The sequence below is a fragment of the Lutra lutra genome, chromosome 5 (assembly GCF_902655055.1).
Source record: "Lutra lutra chromosome 5, mLutLut1.2, whole genome shotgun sequence".
Classification (NCBI taxonomy): domain Eukaryota; kingdom Metazoa; phylum Chordata; class Mammalia; order Carnivora; family Mustelidae; genus Lutra; species Lutra lutra.
Genome location: NC_062282.1, coordinates 126,337,479 through 126,354,256, shown reverse-complemented (window position 1 = coordinate 126,354,256; position 16,778 = coordinate 126,337,479). Strand labels below are relative to the sequence as shown.

Below are 16,778 nucleotides of genomic sequence, written 5' to 3'. Positions count from 1 at the left end.
TAAGCGATTAAATATGGGCTCATGTAACTCTCCTAACAACCTTATCATTGGTGATATAATTATTTATAGATTTTCCTTAATAGTATCTCATACATTTAGGTGTAATTTTCATTATTTTTCTGTTCTAAGTATTTTTAAAGTTATGATTCTCATCATATTTTTATTTAAGTCAGTCTTTTTTTTGTTTTTTTTTAAGATTTTATTTTTTAATTTATTTGACAGAGAGAGAGAGAGAGAGCGAGATCACAAATAGGCAGAGAGGCAGGCAGAGAGAGAGGGGGAAGCAGGCTCCCTGCTGAGCAGAGAACCTGATGCGGGGCTTGATCCCAGGACCCTGAGATCATGACCTGAGCTGAAGGCAGAGGCTTAACCCACTGAGCCACTCAGGTGTCCCTTAAGTCATGTCTTATTGAGAAGAGATTTTTAGTTTTTAAATATATGGTTTGCTTTTCTTTTTAAATAACTATTCACATCGAGTAATAGTTTCCATATCTTTAGTAATGTTGTAAACTGAGTCTTTGTTTATGAGAAAGCTGAGTCCAAATACTTTGCTTATGGATTTTTAATTTTCTGGGCAATTTTAACAAAATTTATTTTATGCAATGTTAAGTATATATAGGTTTATGAACTACATTTCATGGCATATTTTTTTAATATTTTATTTTCAGACTTTCCTTTAAAAATACCCAATTTAATTATCTGTCTTTTTAATAGTTAAGCTTTATCCATTTCCAACTTATTAACTTGGGTATTCTGACTTTTTTTTTATTTAAGATTTTATTTATCTATTTATTTGACAGAGAGAGAGATCACAAGTAGGCAGAGAGGGAGCCCGATGCAGGGCTCGATCCCAGGACCCTGAGATCATGACCTGAGCCGAAGACAGTGGCTTAACCCACTGAGCCACCCAGGCATCCCTGGATTCTGACATTTTTAAGTAACTTTTAACTTCTTACTTACATTTCTTTGTTTATTACCTTTCAATCTGCTTCTTTTCCCCCCTACTATCTTGTTCTCTCTCAATAGACTCATTTCTTTTTTTCATTTTATCCCTTTTGTTTTGTTCAGGAGATTTTAACAATCCACTGGTAGTCCACTAGCCCCACTCTTCAAGAGTGAGTGCATGTGTTCATGTCCAGTCTAGTTCAGGAGGTTTTAACTACCCATGGAGATAGTTAACTAGCCCCACTCTTCAAGAGTGAGTGCATATGCTCATATCATGTCTAGATAATTTTATCATTTATGAATTAGGTATAATTATTCTTTTGCAAGTAACATGCTGTTTGGCAGATTTTTACAATTTCTCTTTATTCTTGATGATATGAAGTTTTCTTTCCTTACTTCTGTATACCTTAGGATAGATTCAATTATTTATTCTTAATCGTACTCAGTAGTTGGAGTGTTCTTTTATTCCCAGAACTAATATCTTTTTTTAATGGTGGAAATTTCTTATTCTCAGTTTCAATTGTTCATGTATTATTTCTGGGGAAATAATTCCCCAGAATTTATTCCATTATACTTCTCACAAGTTCAGTAAAGCATTTTGTAGTGCCTCTTACTCTGTTGTCTTTTTTTTTTTTTAAGTTACTTTCTTATTAAACTTACAAAAAAAATTTGGAGGTAGTACAGACAGCTCTCATACACTGCATACCTCATTTCCCCTTTTATTAACATCTTACATTAATATAGTAGTTTTGTTATAATTAATGAGCCAATGTCAATACTAACTGAAGTCAGTATCTCATTTTTATTTCCTTTGCTTTTACACAATGTCCTTTTTTCTATCCCAAGATTTCATTCAGGATACATCATATTTAGTTATCATATCTCTTAGGTTTCTATTGGGTTTGGCACGTTCTAAGTCTTCCACTGTTTTTTATGATCTTGACAGTTTTGAGGAGTGCTGGTCAGGTACTTTTTAGAATGTTCCTTAACTGGGAATTGACTGATTTTTTTCCACCTGTGATTAGACAGAAGTCATGGGTTTTAGAGGGAGGATCACAGAAGTAAAGTGGCATTTTCATCAACTCATATCAAGGGTGCATACTGTCACCATGGTTTACTGCTTTTGAATTTGATCTTGTTCAACTGGGTAATGTTTATCATATTTCTCTACTGTACTTATTGTCCTTTAACTACTTATCTTGGTTATTCTCCTTTCACTCTTCTTTTTTTAAAAAATATTACATAGTGCATGAATTATACAATGTTCTCTTCCAACTTATTAACTTTTCAAATGTCTCTGGTCTGGGACTTTAGTTTTTATTTTAGGAATTAAAAGTTTTAAATATCCAGGTTTATTACTTTTTATTCATCTGCTCTTATTTTATTCCTTTATCTTTTTATTTTATTTCTTCTTTTTATGGAAGTTAAACTTTCATTTATCTTTTTGAACATTCTAAAATTACTTACTTACAAGTCTCCCACAGACCTTCAAAGATAATAAATTTAATCTGATGTTGGTGGAACTTTTTCTTTCTTTTTTTTTTTTTTTTTTTTTTTTGCCTTGTATTTCTTTTGCTATATTCTTATCTAAATCTACCACTTCTTTATGTTTGGAGCAAAGGAAATCACAGCAATGTTTGCATTTACTGTGCTACTTTCATATGACTATCTTCTAATTATATGTCTTCTTCTCCCTCTTTCTTTTTCCTCTTCCTGTTTGCCTCTATCTAATCCTTTATGCTTGATTGAAAAGAAAACTATTTCTCATAGTGACTATTCTGAAATCTCAGTTTATTGTGAGATTGTTAATATTGCACACCCATTCATAGAATCAGTGGGTGGCTTAGTTAAATTTCTGGTAGTAAGTTTCTGTTACTGAACTCTTGTCATGGGCGTGTCTCTTGCTGTAAAGTATAAATCCAGACAACTATCCAATAATAGCTCTGAATAAGACAGTTTTCATCTTCTGTTTTGCATGGATTAAGTCCTGGGTTTATCTTAGATGCCATTACCACATAGGAGCAAAATTTCTCCATCATTCCACTAGGCCTGTAGGTTTAGCCCTACTCCCAAATTTGTACTTCTCTTAAGGTTCAGGTTTGTTGAGATGTTTATCATGCCTTTAAGTTTTCATTGTCTTTTTATTTCAATCTATATTTGATGTATGTTTAGAGCAGGGGGATTGTATCAACGTATGAATGTTCTGTACTATCTTCAGCTAATTTTTTTTAAACTGTTTTCTTCTCCTCCTCCTTTCTTTTAGGATTTGTTTTACTTCCAGCAGGTGGACTTGGCGAGCTTCTGGGAGGTATCATTGTTTCCACGTTACACATGTCTTGTAAAGCCCTTATGAGATTTATAATGGTTACATCTGCTGTATCACTTATGTTCTTTGGGTTTGTAATTTTTATAAACTGTGCTCCAGTACCGCTTGCTGGGATCAATGAAGATTATTCCGGGTAAATATTATTTTGCAGATTGGATATTTACATTCAAATCAACAATGTATTTCTCAGTTAGTTAATAATTATCTAGTAACCAGATAAGTTTATGCCATTCTTAGAATCATTCAACACGTAAAATAAATATAAAGCACACTTTTACCTTTCATATTAAGGGCAGAAATATCATGATGGTAGCTTGTGACATGGCTGTTTACGCATAAAGTACTAAAGAAAAAAAAGCCATTGAAATGATTCCGAACCAAGAAGTAATATTCTGTATTTAAGTGGCTAACAACTAAAAGACAATACTGTCCGTACAAAGCCTTACCTTGTGTTCCTGAATTGGTAGATATGCCTTTTTTTTTATGATTTTATTTATTTATTTGACAGAGGGAGAGAGAGATCACAAGTAGGCAGAGAGGCAGGCAGGGGGGAGGGGGGATGCAGGCTCCCCACCAAGCAGAGAGCCGGATGCGGGGCTCGATCCCAGGACCCTGAGATCATGACCTGAGCCGAAGGCAGAGGCTTTAACCCACTGAGCCACCCAGGTGCCCCTAGATATGCCTTTTTATAGATACCAAAGAATAGAACTGAAGTACAGCTGAAAGTATGTATAAGTAATATCTCCTTTAACCAAAAATTCAAAGAACTTGGCAGAGGTTGATATTAAACACAGCAGAACAGGATTTGAATAGAAAACCTAAGGACAGAACAAGTAAAATAAGTAAAAAAAAAAATAAGAGTTTCATTGCTCCCCACAATGGAGTAATTTGTGGCAGACCAATGCTCCCACGGAGAACAACTATACAAAACTGAATCAAGTTTAAAAGATTTGTCTCAAGGTATCAGAGGATTGTTTAGGCAAATAGAAATTCAAAGGCCAAAATTTTGGACTAAGGCAGACCCTTAAGAAGAGAAGCAACTTCTTGCATTTGGATACTTTAGAGGTATTTGCTGACTCTCAACATTGAGAAGAAGCTGAGAATTTGGGCAAAGGTCTGGGCAAAAGCATCTAGTTAGATGACAAAAAATCAGCACACATTTGTGACAGATGCTTCAACCTAGAGACAGAAAAATAGAGCAGGATATCAGAGAGGAGAGAGAGAGAGACAAATGACACAACACTCTGTTGGTTTTTCATTCAGTACATGTGCTGAATTATGAATGTAAGAGGCTGAAATCAAGCAGGAATCTTAGAAAAAGTAGAGGAAAAATCTAGCAGTACTGTGATACTCTGTAGATGAGAGTGAGTTTAGCATACACTGGGAAGAGGAACTGTGATGAATACTACTTGTTCTCTGATATCTCTGTAAGGCTAAGACCAGAGAGTAAGGGCCTTCCAGAAGTACTACAGCCTATCCAGGAGTTAATTTGGTCTCTAATTGGATTAATTTGGTCATCTAGCTCTAGCTGCAGAAAAAACCAACACTCTAAAAAAAAAAGATAATACCCAAAATTATCAGACAAAACAGACAATAGGACAGACCACAGGGGATCCAGAGATCATCATTATCAAATAAGAATGTTAAAACAATATTAAGAAACAAACTGAGGGTTTTGGAGGGAAGGTGGGGTTAGGTGAGCCTGGTGGTGGGTATTAAGGAGGGCACATACTGCATGGAGCACTGGGTGTGGTGCATAAACAATGAATCTTGGAACACGGAAAAAATAAAATTAAAAAAATAGACAAATGGATTAAAAAAACCAATATTGATATAAGCAATAATACAAATGACTATGAATATCTCTTCAGAAACCTTAGGTTCAGAAGAGAGTAAAACATTAGCTTTAGAATGCTGAAAGACAACTCCCCGCCCCCCAAAATAAACATTGACTTATAAATCATTATCCAGTGAAAAGAGCCTTCAAGAACGAAAATGAAGTAAAGATATTCTCAGGTGAAGGATAACTCATAAAATTTGTTATTAGCTCTAAAAGAAATTATTAGGTATTTTTTTCAGTCTGAAGCAAAATAATCCTAGAGGAGAACCTAGAGGATAGAGGAAGAATAAAACAAGTGATAAATATACTAGTAAGTAGACTAACTTTTCATCTTACGTTTAAAATGTATATAACTACTGAAAGAGAAGTATAACATTGTCTGGTGTAGTTTTTCAAAGGTTGTAGATGTCATACATCTGACAACTATAAAAGGAGAGAAGAAAAGGACCTCTTATAACACTTATACATTTTAAGTATCATGGCAAAATGTCAGCTTGAAGTAGAAAAGTAAGTATATATACACATAGTTTAGATACCTATATCTATATTTCCTGTCTTTGTATGGTCTGCACACTAAGATTGTTTTTATATTAGTAAGTGTTGTGAAAAACAATAAAGAACAAGAGGACTTATAGTTTCTACTCCAGTATGTAAAGAGCTTGTAAGTCATCACTCCCATCCTCACAATAAGGATAAAACAACAAATAAAATAAAAAATCAAACAAATAAAAAAAATCAACAGTAGAGGACAGACTGGGCAAACTGCTGTGACCCAAAGTGGAGAGATAGGCAAATAGGGAGAGTTATAGTTTGCTAGGAGCAGAAGCCATTGGAACTGAATATTAAACAGCACTTGATCATTTGCTGGAGGTAGAACATGGAGTAACTTGAGAGTTAAAATCTACTGGGGACTCAGTAGTAGGAGGACCCCACACACTCTCATGACTCTAAACATCCAGGTGCTCTACCAGGTTCTCAGAGTGGAAACTGAAAGAAAATCCTCTTGTGTTTGGGCAGGAGAAGAGGGAAAATAACCATTTGAAATATGCCCAAGAGAAGTCTACTGTCTGTAACAGAAGCCTTACCCTGTAGGAAACTACTTTACCAGAGTTTCCCCTGCCAAACTTTAAAAAGGAGGGTAATCAGACAAGTCAATCCTTCTCTAACCTTCTTGTCTAACATAAGGGAAGGGAGAAAAAGGGCTAAGAAAAACTGAAGGTCACAGCTTAGAGACTCAGGCACATTGGGGTGGAAAGAGACACAAAATCCAAGATTTTATTTTATTTTATTTTATTTATTTATTTGACAGAGAGATCACAAGTAGCAGAGAGACAGGCAGAGAGAGAGGGGGATGCAGGCTCCCCGCTGAACAGAGAGTCCCATGCTGGGCTCGATCCCAGGACCCTGAGACCATGACCTGAGCTGAAGGCAGAGGCTTAACCTACTGAGCCACCCAGTTGCCCCCAAAATCCAAGATTTAAATGTAAGATTATAGAGCACTTTCCCTCAGCAATATCTTACCGCCACACCAGTAGATCCCCAGTATTATAACAGAGAAGCACAACTGAGAGAGCTGGAAGGCTCACTCTGTTTCATAAAAAGATTCTAGGGAAACGCAAAGACAACTAGGAAGACAGAATGAGGATACCATGGGAAACCAAGGCCTTTGCCACCTCGCTACAGCAAACTTTAAACAAAGCCTAACTCCTAGACAGAGAAACATAAAAGCCTCTTATTAAAAGACCAGTTTACCTCTGTTTTTGTTAACATGATGCATAATGCCTGACTTTTAACAAACACATTACAAGGTATTCTAAGGGCAAGAAAGCATGCAAACTGAAAAAGCACAACATACATCAGACCCAGACTCAGGTATGGCACAGGTTTGGGAATGATCGGACTGGGAACATAAAATAACTATGATTAATATGCCAAGGGTTCTAATGGGAAAAAGTGGGCAACATGAAAGCAAAAATAGATACTAAGAGAAATAGAAATTCAAGAAAAAAATCAGAGGTAAGTTTCAGAAAGCAAAAACCATAAAAGAAATGAAGAAACCCTTTCATGGGCCCATCAATAGACTGGAGAAAACTGAGGAAAGTATCAGTGACTGTGAAGATATGTCAATAGAAACTTCTTAAACCGAAAAATACAGAGAAAAAGATGAAAAAAATAAAACCCCAAATGAACAGAATGTCGAAGAACTGCAGCAATTACAAAGGTAAAACCTATAACAAAACAAACACCAGAAAGAGAAGGACAAGAGAGGAACACAAGAAGGGAGTAATAATGGCTGAGAATTGTCCAGAATTAACAAACACCAAACTATTGATCCAGGAAGCTCAGAGAACAACACCATGCAGGGAAAAAAAAAATTACAACTAGGCATTTTATATTTAACCTGTGGAATCAGAAAACAATGACAAAATCCTGAAAGAAGCCAGAAGAAACAAAACCTCACTGGTAGAGGATTGAGGATTATTTATCTCAGACTAATCTTACAAACCATACAAAAAAGAAGACAGTGAAATGAAATATTTAAAGGACTGAAAAAAAAAATCATTAACCTAGAATGCTATGTGCAATGAAATTGTCCTTCAAAAATAGCAAAATAAATATATTCTCAGATAAACAAAAACAAACAAAAAAACCCCACATGAATTGTAAACATGCTTTGCCAGAAATGTTTAAGGAAGTTCTTCAGAAAAAAGAAAGATGGTATGAGTCAGAAATTTGAATCCACCTAAAGGAACAAAGAAACATGCTTTGCAAGTAACTTACTTTGCAAGAAATGTTTAAAGGAGTTCTTCAGAAAAAAGAAAAATGATATGAGTCAGAAATTTGAGTTTGCATGAAGAAACAATACCAGAGAATAAATAAATGAAGGGATAATATTTCATTTTTTATTTTTAATTGGTATAATTGAAGACTTGTGTTCAAAATAACAATGGCGATAAGATGTTAAGTGTTTAAAGTCTATGGATAGTGAAATAGATGAGAGAAATCTTATAAGAGAGAAAGGAGGAATTGAGAATATTTTCTGACAAGGTACCTTCACTACCCATGAAGTGGTATTGTGTTATTTGAAAGTAGACGTAACCTGCTTATATACTGGGAATCCTATGGAAACTCCTAAAACATTTTTTAAGAAATATAATTGTTGTGGCCCCTGGTGGCTCAGTTGGCTGAGCATCTGACTTGATTTCGGCTCAGGTCATGATCTTGGTGGGACTGAACCTCCTGTCAGGCTCTCTGTTTGCAAGGCAGTCAGCTTAAGGGCTCTCTCTTTCCCTCTGCCACTCCCCCTGCTCATGCACACACACACCCTCTCTCAAATAAATCTTTAAAAATAAAAATAAAAAGTATAATTCCATTCTAACATGAGAAAAAATAGAATCTCATAAAATAATAAAACCAGAGTTGGGCAAAAAAAAAAAAAGAAAGAAAGAGAGGAAAAAAAATGAAAAAGAAAGAAGAAAAAAGACAGAAGGATGAAAGCAAGAAAGAAAAATTTGTTGGCATGTAATTGTTCGTAGTCATCACTTATGATCTTTTGTATTTGTGTTGTGTCATCTGTGATGTCTCCTTTTTCATTCATAATTTCATTTGTTTGAGTCCTCTTTTTTTTTCTTGGCAAGTCTAGCTGAAAGTTTGTCTATTTCGTTTACCTTTTCAAAAACCATAGATCTTTTCTATTGCTTTTTTAGTCTTTATTTCATTTATTTCTGTTCTGATCTTTGTTGTTTCCTTCTGCTAACTTTGGGCTTAGTTTGTTTTTTTCGTAGTTCCTTGAAGTATAAAATTAGGTTGTTTATTTGAGATCTTTCTTTTTTCATAATGTAGGCATTTATTGGTGTGAACTTCACTCAGAATTTCTTTTGCTGCATCCCATAGATTTTGGTATATTACACTTCTACTTTTATTTATCTCAAGGTATTTTTTAAATATCTCTTTTGATTTCTCCTTTAAACCATTGGTTGTTCAGTAGCATGTTTTTAAACCTCCACATATTTGTGAATTTTCCAATTTTCTTCTTGAAATCGATTTCTAGTTCCATACTATTGTTGAAAAAGATGCTTGATATGATTTCACTCTTCTTAAATGTAATAAGGCTTGTTTTGTGGGCTACTATGTGATCTGTTCTGGACACTGTTCCACATGTACTTGAGAAGAATATGTACTCTCCTGCTGGGGATGCAGTGTTGTGTAAATGTTTGTGGGTCCATCAGATCCAATGTGTAGTTTAAGTCTAATGTTTCTTTACCGATTTTCTGTCTGGATGATCTATCCTTGTTGAAAGCAGGGTGTTTAAGTCCCCTACTATAATTGTATTGCTATCTGTTTTTCCCTCTAGGTCTGCTAAAATTTGCTTTACATATTTAGATGTTCCTCTGTTAGATAAATAAATATTTGCAAATGTTATATTCTCTCACTGGATTGATTCTTTTTCATTATGAAATGATATTTGCCTCTCATTACAGTTTATTGTCTACCCCAGCTTTCTTTTGGCTTCTATTTGCATGGAATCCTTTTCATCTCTTTACTTTCAGTCTGTGTGTGTCCTTACATATGAAGTGAGTCCCTTGTAGGCAGTTTATAGATCAGTCTTTTTTTGTTTTGTTTTTATCTATTCAGTCATTCCATGTCTTTAGATTGGAGAATTTCATCCATTACATTTAAAGTAATTATTGATAGATATGTACTTGTTGCCATTTTGTTAATTGTTTTCTGGCTCTTTGTAGTTCCTGTTTCCTTTTGTCTTCTCTTACTTTCCTCCTTGTGGTTTGATGATTTTCTGCAGTGGTACGCTCAGATTCCTTTCTCTATATCTTTTGTGTGTCTACTATAGATTTTGTGTTTCTGGTTACCATGATGTCTACATAAAATATATTTTTAATGGTCATTGTTGAGCTCAGCTTAACCTTGAACACATACTAAAGCTCTATTTTTTTTTTTTTAAAGATTTTGTTTATTTATTTGACAGAGAAATCACAAGTAGGCAGAGAGGCAGGCAGAGAGAGTGGAGGCAGGGGGAAGCAGGCTTCCCACTGAGCAGAGAGCCCGTTGCGGGGCTCCATCTCAGGACCCCGAGATCATGACCTGAGCCTAAGGCAGAGGCTTTAACCCACTGAGCCACCTAGGTGCCCCAAAAGCTCTAATTTTTTATTCCTTCCCTACTTCTTTGTTTTTGATGTCACAACTTATATCTTTAGATCTGTGTGTCCTTTAACAAATTCTTGTAGTTATGTTTATTTTTAATAACTATATTAACCAGATAAACCTTATCTATAACCAGATAAACCTTATCTATAATCTCACCTGTAATTATAATTACATGAAACTTTTCATTCAGCCAAGCCTGGACTCTTGGTTGTCTCTCAAACTTTTGTGATTGTCCAAATTACCTTCTTTGTTCTTTGTGGGTCCCATTAGTTGAGAATGTGCTAGACCTCTCAGTGTCCCAAAGGGGAGAATAACAGTCAGTACCTAGATTTAGGCTAATTGGAAGCTGGACCCTCAGCAGTGTTAAGAAAGAGTTAGTTTAGACTCTTCCAGGGAGAAACTGGGAGTTGTGCTTTTTTTCGCCTGTTCCTACTTTGCTGGGTTTGAGTGTATAGCTGCAGGAGGGTAGTTCTGTGCACATTAATGACTGCTTCTTTGTCTGCTATGGTCCTGTGGGGACTCCTCAGTGCAACACCTTTTGGTTATGAGAGCCATACAATCCTGGGACACATCCTTTGGGTGGCAGCCACAAAAACGGGATGCCAGTATAGGTAGAAGCTGCTTCTAGGGAGACACTGGCAATTTGGAGTGAGCTGAAATGAGAAGGCAAACGTTATGTCTAACTGTTTCCCTGATCTCTGGGGAGGATTGCAGTCAACCCCAACAGGCCTTCTAAATTAGAAACCTGACCCTCAGACAGCTGCTTTTAAAATACTCAAATAGGCCTCTTTCAGGGAAAATGTGAAAGATGGGTATTTTTTCTTGCTCCCTCTGCACTGAGCCCTGTGGAAATAGCTGGTTAAGAATTGTTTCTTGGAAGGGCCTGGGTGTCTCAGTCCTTAGGCATCTGCCTTCTTCGGCTCTGGTCATGATCCTGGGTCCTGGGATCAAGCCATCTCTCTCTCTGTGTGTCAAATAAACAAATAAAATCTTAAAAAAAAAAAAAAAAAAGAAGAAAAAAAAAGGAAAAGAACTGTTTCTTTGTTTGCTACAGTACTGTGGAACTCTGCAAGGAGCATTGTGATCAGCCCCTGAATACATGTTAAATTAGAAGCCTGGCCCTCAAGTGGTGACTTTTAAATTATGCAGATAGACCTCTTTCAGGCAAAGATAGAGATGAGCATTTTTTTGCGTTCTCTTTCTGTGCTGAGCCCTGGGGCGGGGGATAGCCATGGTGAGTCTGCAGAGACCATTGAATGTTTCTTCTTTGCCACAATCTCATGGATCTGTGGATGCAAGCCCCATTGGCTTTTGGAGCTAAGTGTTTTGGGTGCCTACCACTTGGTGTGAGTCTTAAAAGTTGATGCAATAGATATGGGGTCCATACTCTTCACTCCTTAGGGAGAGGTTGCTAGTTGGGTGGTCCTTCCTGAATATCAGGCACTGTGCCTGGGGAAGGGATTATGGTAAAAGTATGTCTCAGGTTTTCCTCCCTGTTTCAGTGTGGGTGATGGAATTTTCTCACTTGCCCAATGGGTAGGAGGGATTCAGCTCCTTTTGGATTCTTTTCAGTGGAATTTCTCTGTGTGGCTATAGATTTTGTGTCCTTGGGAGGAGGTCAGTTCTGGAGGTCCCTATGTCATCATCTTGGACTGCAACCAAGAATAATAAAATAAATAAATAAAATACTAAAAAAAATAATAAAAAAGAATAATCTTTTCAACAAATGATGCTAGAAAAACTGAACATGTACATGCAAAAAGAAAAAGAAGAAGAAGAAGAAAAGAAAAAAAAGAAAAAAATTCTAGAGACAGACTTACATGCTTCACAAAAATTAAATCCAAACTAACTAAAAATGGATTATAGACTTAGATATAAACACCAAACTATAAAACTTCTGGAAGATAAAATAGGATAAAATCTAGATAACCTTGGTTTTTGTGATGATATTTCAGATACAATACCAAAAAAGGAAGTATGAAAGAAAAAAAAAAAGATATGTTAAATGTCATTAAAATTAAAATCTTACTCTGTGAAAGACACTGTTAATAGAATTAAAAGACGATGCACAAATTGGGAGAAAAATACCTATTTGATACAGGACATATCCAAAATATTTAAAGAACTCTTAAAACTCATCAGTTTACAGAGAAACAACTCAATTGCAAATGGCCAAAAGGTCTGAACATTCACCTCACTAAGGAAGATGTGCAGGTGCTGATAAGCACATGAACATACGTTCAGTATTATATGCCATCAAGGACCTGCGACTTAAAACAACAATGAGATGCCATTACACATCTATTGAAATGGCTGAAATCCAAAAAACTGACAAAACCAAATGCTAGCAAGGATGTGAAGTAAAAAAGACTCACATTTGCTGCTACTGGAAATATAAAATGGTAAGTCACTTTACCAGTTTGGCAGTTTCTCACATTGCTACACATAGCTTTTCCATACAATTCAGCAATTGTGCTTTCCGGTATTTACTCAAAGGAATTGGAAACTTACATTCACACAAAAACCCGTCAGTCAATGTTAATAGCATCTTCATTCATAATCACTAAAATTGGAAACAATCAACATACCTTTTGGTCATTGAATAGATAAACTATAGTACACCATACACAGAATATTATTCAGTGATAAAATGAGCTATCAAGCCACAAAAAGACATGGAAGAACCTTAGATGTATATCTTGCTAAGTGAGAGAGACAGTATGGAGGTTACATATTATATGATTCCAACTATAAGACATTCTGGAAAAGGCAAAATTATCGGCAAAATTGCATATTTGATTTGGGCTTTTTAAAAAATATCTTCTGGGGGTGCCTGGATGGCTCAGTTAGTTAAGCATCTGTCTTCAATTCAGTCATGATCCCAGGGTTCTGGGATCGAGTCCCACATTGGGCTTCCTGCTCTGCAGGAAGTCTGCTTCTCCCTTTTCCTCTGCCCCTCCCCCTGTTTCTGTTCTCTCTGTCAGATAAATAAATAAAACCTTAAAAATTTCTGTTTAATCTTTTGAACATATAGAATACTGATGTAATAACTGATATAAGATCGATTGTGAAAAAATGTACCACACTAAGGCAACTTACTACTAATTGCTGAAACTGTGTGTTGAAGGAGAAAGAGGTATATGGTAACTCTGTATGCTCAATTATTCTGTAGACCTAAAATTGTTCAAATACATAGTTTATAAATCAGAATATAATAATCTAAAATTATTTTGAACTATAGGTACTTTTTCAAATGATTTATAATATAAAGTAAGACCCTTTGGCTTCATTCTAAATTTATATTTGGAAATTGTTCTGGGCTTTCACTTCCAGCCAGGATGGGATAACAGATTTCCTCTCCTACTAAAACAACCAAAAATTTGACAAAAATTGAAACAGTGGTTTTCAAGATATTGGAATCAGTCACTGAAGGACAGTGGTACATGAGATGAGAAACATTCAAGATGAGCCCTGCAATTCCTCCAGCTTACTGCCTTAGCAGAGTTTTAAGGTCGTAGCACGGGGAATGCGAATGAGACAGATTCTGGCTGATTGCCTGAATTGAGGACATTGAACTGAGAGTTCAGAGAGACCAATAGAGCTAGGGTTCACAGGCTTGTATACTAGAGGACATACCTGTAGAAGACTCTCTTATGTATTCAGTAAAGTGGTAACTAGTAACTAGGCTATGTTTGAAGAAAGTTATTGAGTCTAAGTCCACCAAGAGAATGAGAATTAGAGTGTACACCACTCATACAGAATTGTCAATAATATCTGTTCTCATCAGTCAAATTGAAAGCTCAAAAATCACAGTTGTAAAGTACACAGAAGAATCTTGTCTCAGCAGTGGGTGATAATTAATTCTAAACCGAGTACTACTCTCACTCTTCCTGTCAAATCTGCCTACCGGCTAAGAAAGATAAAAGTGTATCTGAGTAAATTAGCTGCATTTCAGAATAAAGCTTAAAAATAGTCACAAAAATAGTCAACATTCAACATTGAAATTTACAAGGTCCAATATCCAGTAAAATGTTGTAAGGAATTCAAAGCAGCAGGAAAATACAACCCATAAGAAGAAGCTAAATCAGTTGATCAAAACTGACCAATAGCTGACGGATGTTATTATCAGAGTTAACACAGTTACTATATTAGTATTCCATATGTTCAAAAAGTTAAGTAAAAGATATTTTTAAAAACCCAAATTGAGTATATAGAAACAAAAAACCAGGAACTCTGAGGGAAATACTATGTATGAGAACAATGACAGATTAGACATTGCAGAAGATTTAATAAATTTGAAATTAATAACAGCTAACATCCAATGGAAAACACAGAGAAATTACAATTAACAAAAATGAAGCATCAGTGAGTTGGACAAGTTCAGTGGCCAACCATATGTACAGCTGGAGTCTCCAAAGGAGGGGCCTTGGGGGAAAAAAAATTGAAGAAATTATGTTCAAGTTTTAAAAATTTCATGTAAGCTGTAAACCTACAGAACAGACCCGGGAAACTGAGCAAACCCTCAGAACAAGAAACACGAAGAAAATTATATCATGCTACATAATAATCTAATTGCTCAAAATGAGTGTAAAAAAAAAATCTTAAAAGCAGTTAGGAGTGGGAAAAATACATTATATACAAACGACCAAAGATAAGAGTAACAGAGGGTTGTGGAAAGGGATGTGGGTCGGGGGGTGACATAACTGTGTGATGGGCATTAAAGAAGGCACATGATATGATGAGCACTGGGTGATACACTCAACTAATGAATCATTGAACATTATACGTCAAAAACTAATGATTGCTATACCTTGGCTAACTGAATTTAAGTTGAAAAAAAGAATGCAGATAAGAAGACAGTAGGATAATATTTTAGAAGTACTGAAAGAAAAAAGTCAACTAATCATTCTATACCAAGTCAGAATGTCTATAAACAATGAAGGAAAAATAATTTACACATAAATAATGTAAGTAGTATTTGAACAACAGACTTACACTAAATGAAATATCTAAAAATGTCTTTCTGGATGAAATAAAATGATACCAGATAAGAATATGAACTACACAAAGCAAAGAAGAGGAAAAGAAATGGTAATTTATAGGTATTTCTTCTTATTTAAATCTCTTTTAAAATAATTATTTAAAATAGATAAACATAATATGGGTTTACTCGAAGTGCCATAAATCACATGTTGGTAGACTGTGTTAAGCTAAAGATGTATAATATACATGCTGAAGCATCGTAAAATAACAGAATCACAGCTAGTAAGCCAAGCTGACACATAAATTAAAATAGAATTTTATAAAAATATTGTTTAGTCTCAAATTAGGCAAAAAAAAAAAAAAAGAAAAAAGAGAACAAAGAAAAGATAAGAAAGAAAACAAATAGAAAGGATAGATTCAAATCTAAAAGTAGTGCTAATTGCATATAATGTCAGTAAAAAGGCCGAAAATTTCCAATTTGATAAAAAAAAAGCAAGACCCACTTATATATGTTGTATAAAAGAAATGTGCTTCAAATCTACACAAGTAGATTATGAGTAAAAGGATGGGAAAAGATGTATCATATTAACAGTAATCTAAAGAAAGCTGGAGTATAATAGTAGACAAAGCAGATTTGGGAGCAAATAATATTAGCAGGAATAAAGAAGGTGATTATGTAATGATAGGGTGATCAATTCATCAAGAATTGAAACAATTCTTAATGTTATGAATAAAATAAAAGAGCTTTAAAATATGTGAAGCAAAAACTTAGACACTGCAAGTAGAAATATAAAAATCCACAAAAACAGATATTTTCATACTCTTCTCTAAATAATAGAAATAGGCAAAAGTGAGGATACAAAAAGATTTGAATAACATTAACAACCAACTTCACATAATTGATGTTTGTAGACTATTTCGCCTATCAAAGAATACACATTCTTTTTAATAGTACAGGAAACCCAAAGTAAAGCATATTCTGTAAAGCAAGTCTCAGTAAATTTAAAGGATTAAATCATATAATGGAATTATATTTCTGACCATGATGAAATTAAATTAGAGGCACATTAATAAAAAAAAGATTTCTGAAAAAGTCCTGAATATTTGGAAACTGAATAACAGACTTCTAAATAACTTGTGTTCAAATAATTTCTTCAGAAGAAAAATTGTAAAGTATTTTGAAGTGAATGAAAATGAAAACACAAGTAACAAAACTTATAGAATGTCGCTAAGGCACTAAAAAAATGTTTTATTTATTTATTTGACAGAGAGAGAGAGAGATCACAAGTAGGCAGAGAGGCAGGCAGAGAGACAGGCTCATGCAGGGCTCGATCCCAGGACCCTGAGATCATGACCTGAGCCAAAGGCAGAGGCTTAACCCACTGAGCCACCCAGGTGCCCCTAATCAGGTCAAATTTTGAGGAGACTGATAAAATTGCTAAACCTCTAGACAGAGAAAACTACCACTATCAAGAGTTAGAGTTCTGATGTGATGTTTTTATAGATTCACCAGTATTAAAA

General features: G+C 35.0%; 1 protein-coding gene across 5 annotated transcripts in view; it reads left to right on the top strand.

Moving 5' to 3' along the window:
• Window positions 1-16,778, top strand: part of SLCO6A1 (solute carrier organic anion transporter family member 6A1) — a 74,415-nt gene that overhangs the window by 30,868 nt on the left and 26,769 nt on the right. For all 5 annotated transcript variants that reach the window (XM_047730439.1, XM_047730440.1, XM_047730438.1 and 2 more), the window contains exon 8: window positions 3,209-3,404. In XM_047730439.1, coding sequence (XP_047586395.1) covers window positions 3,209-3,404 — 196 coding nt within the window. The remainder of the gene's footprint in view (window positions 1-3,208; window positions 3,405-16,778) is intronic.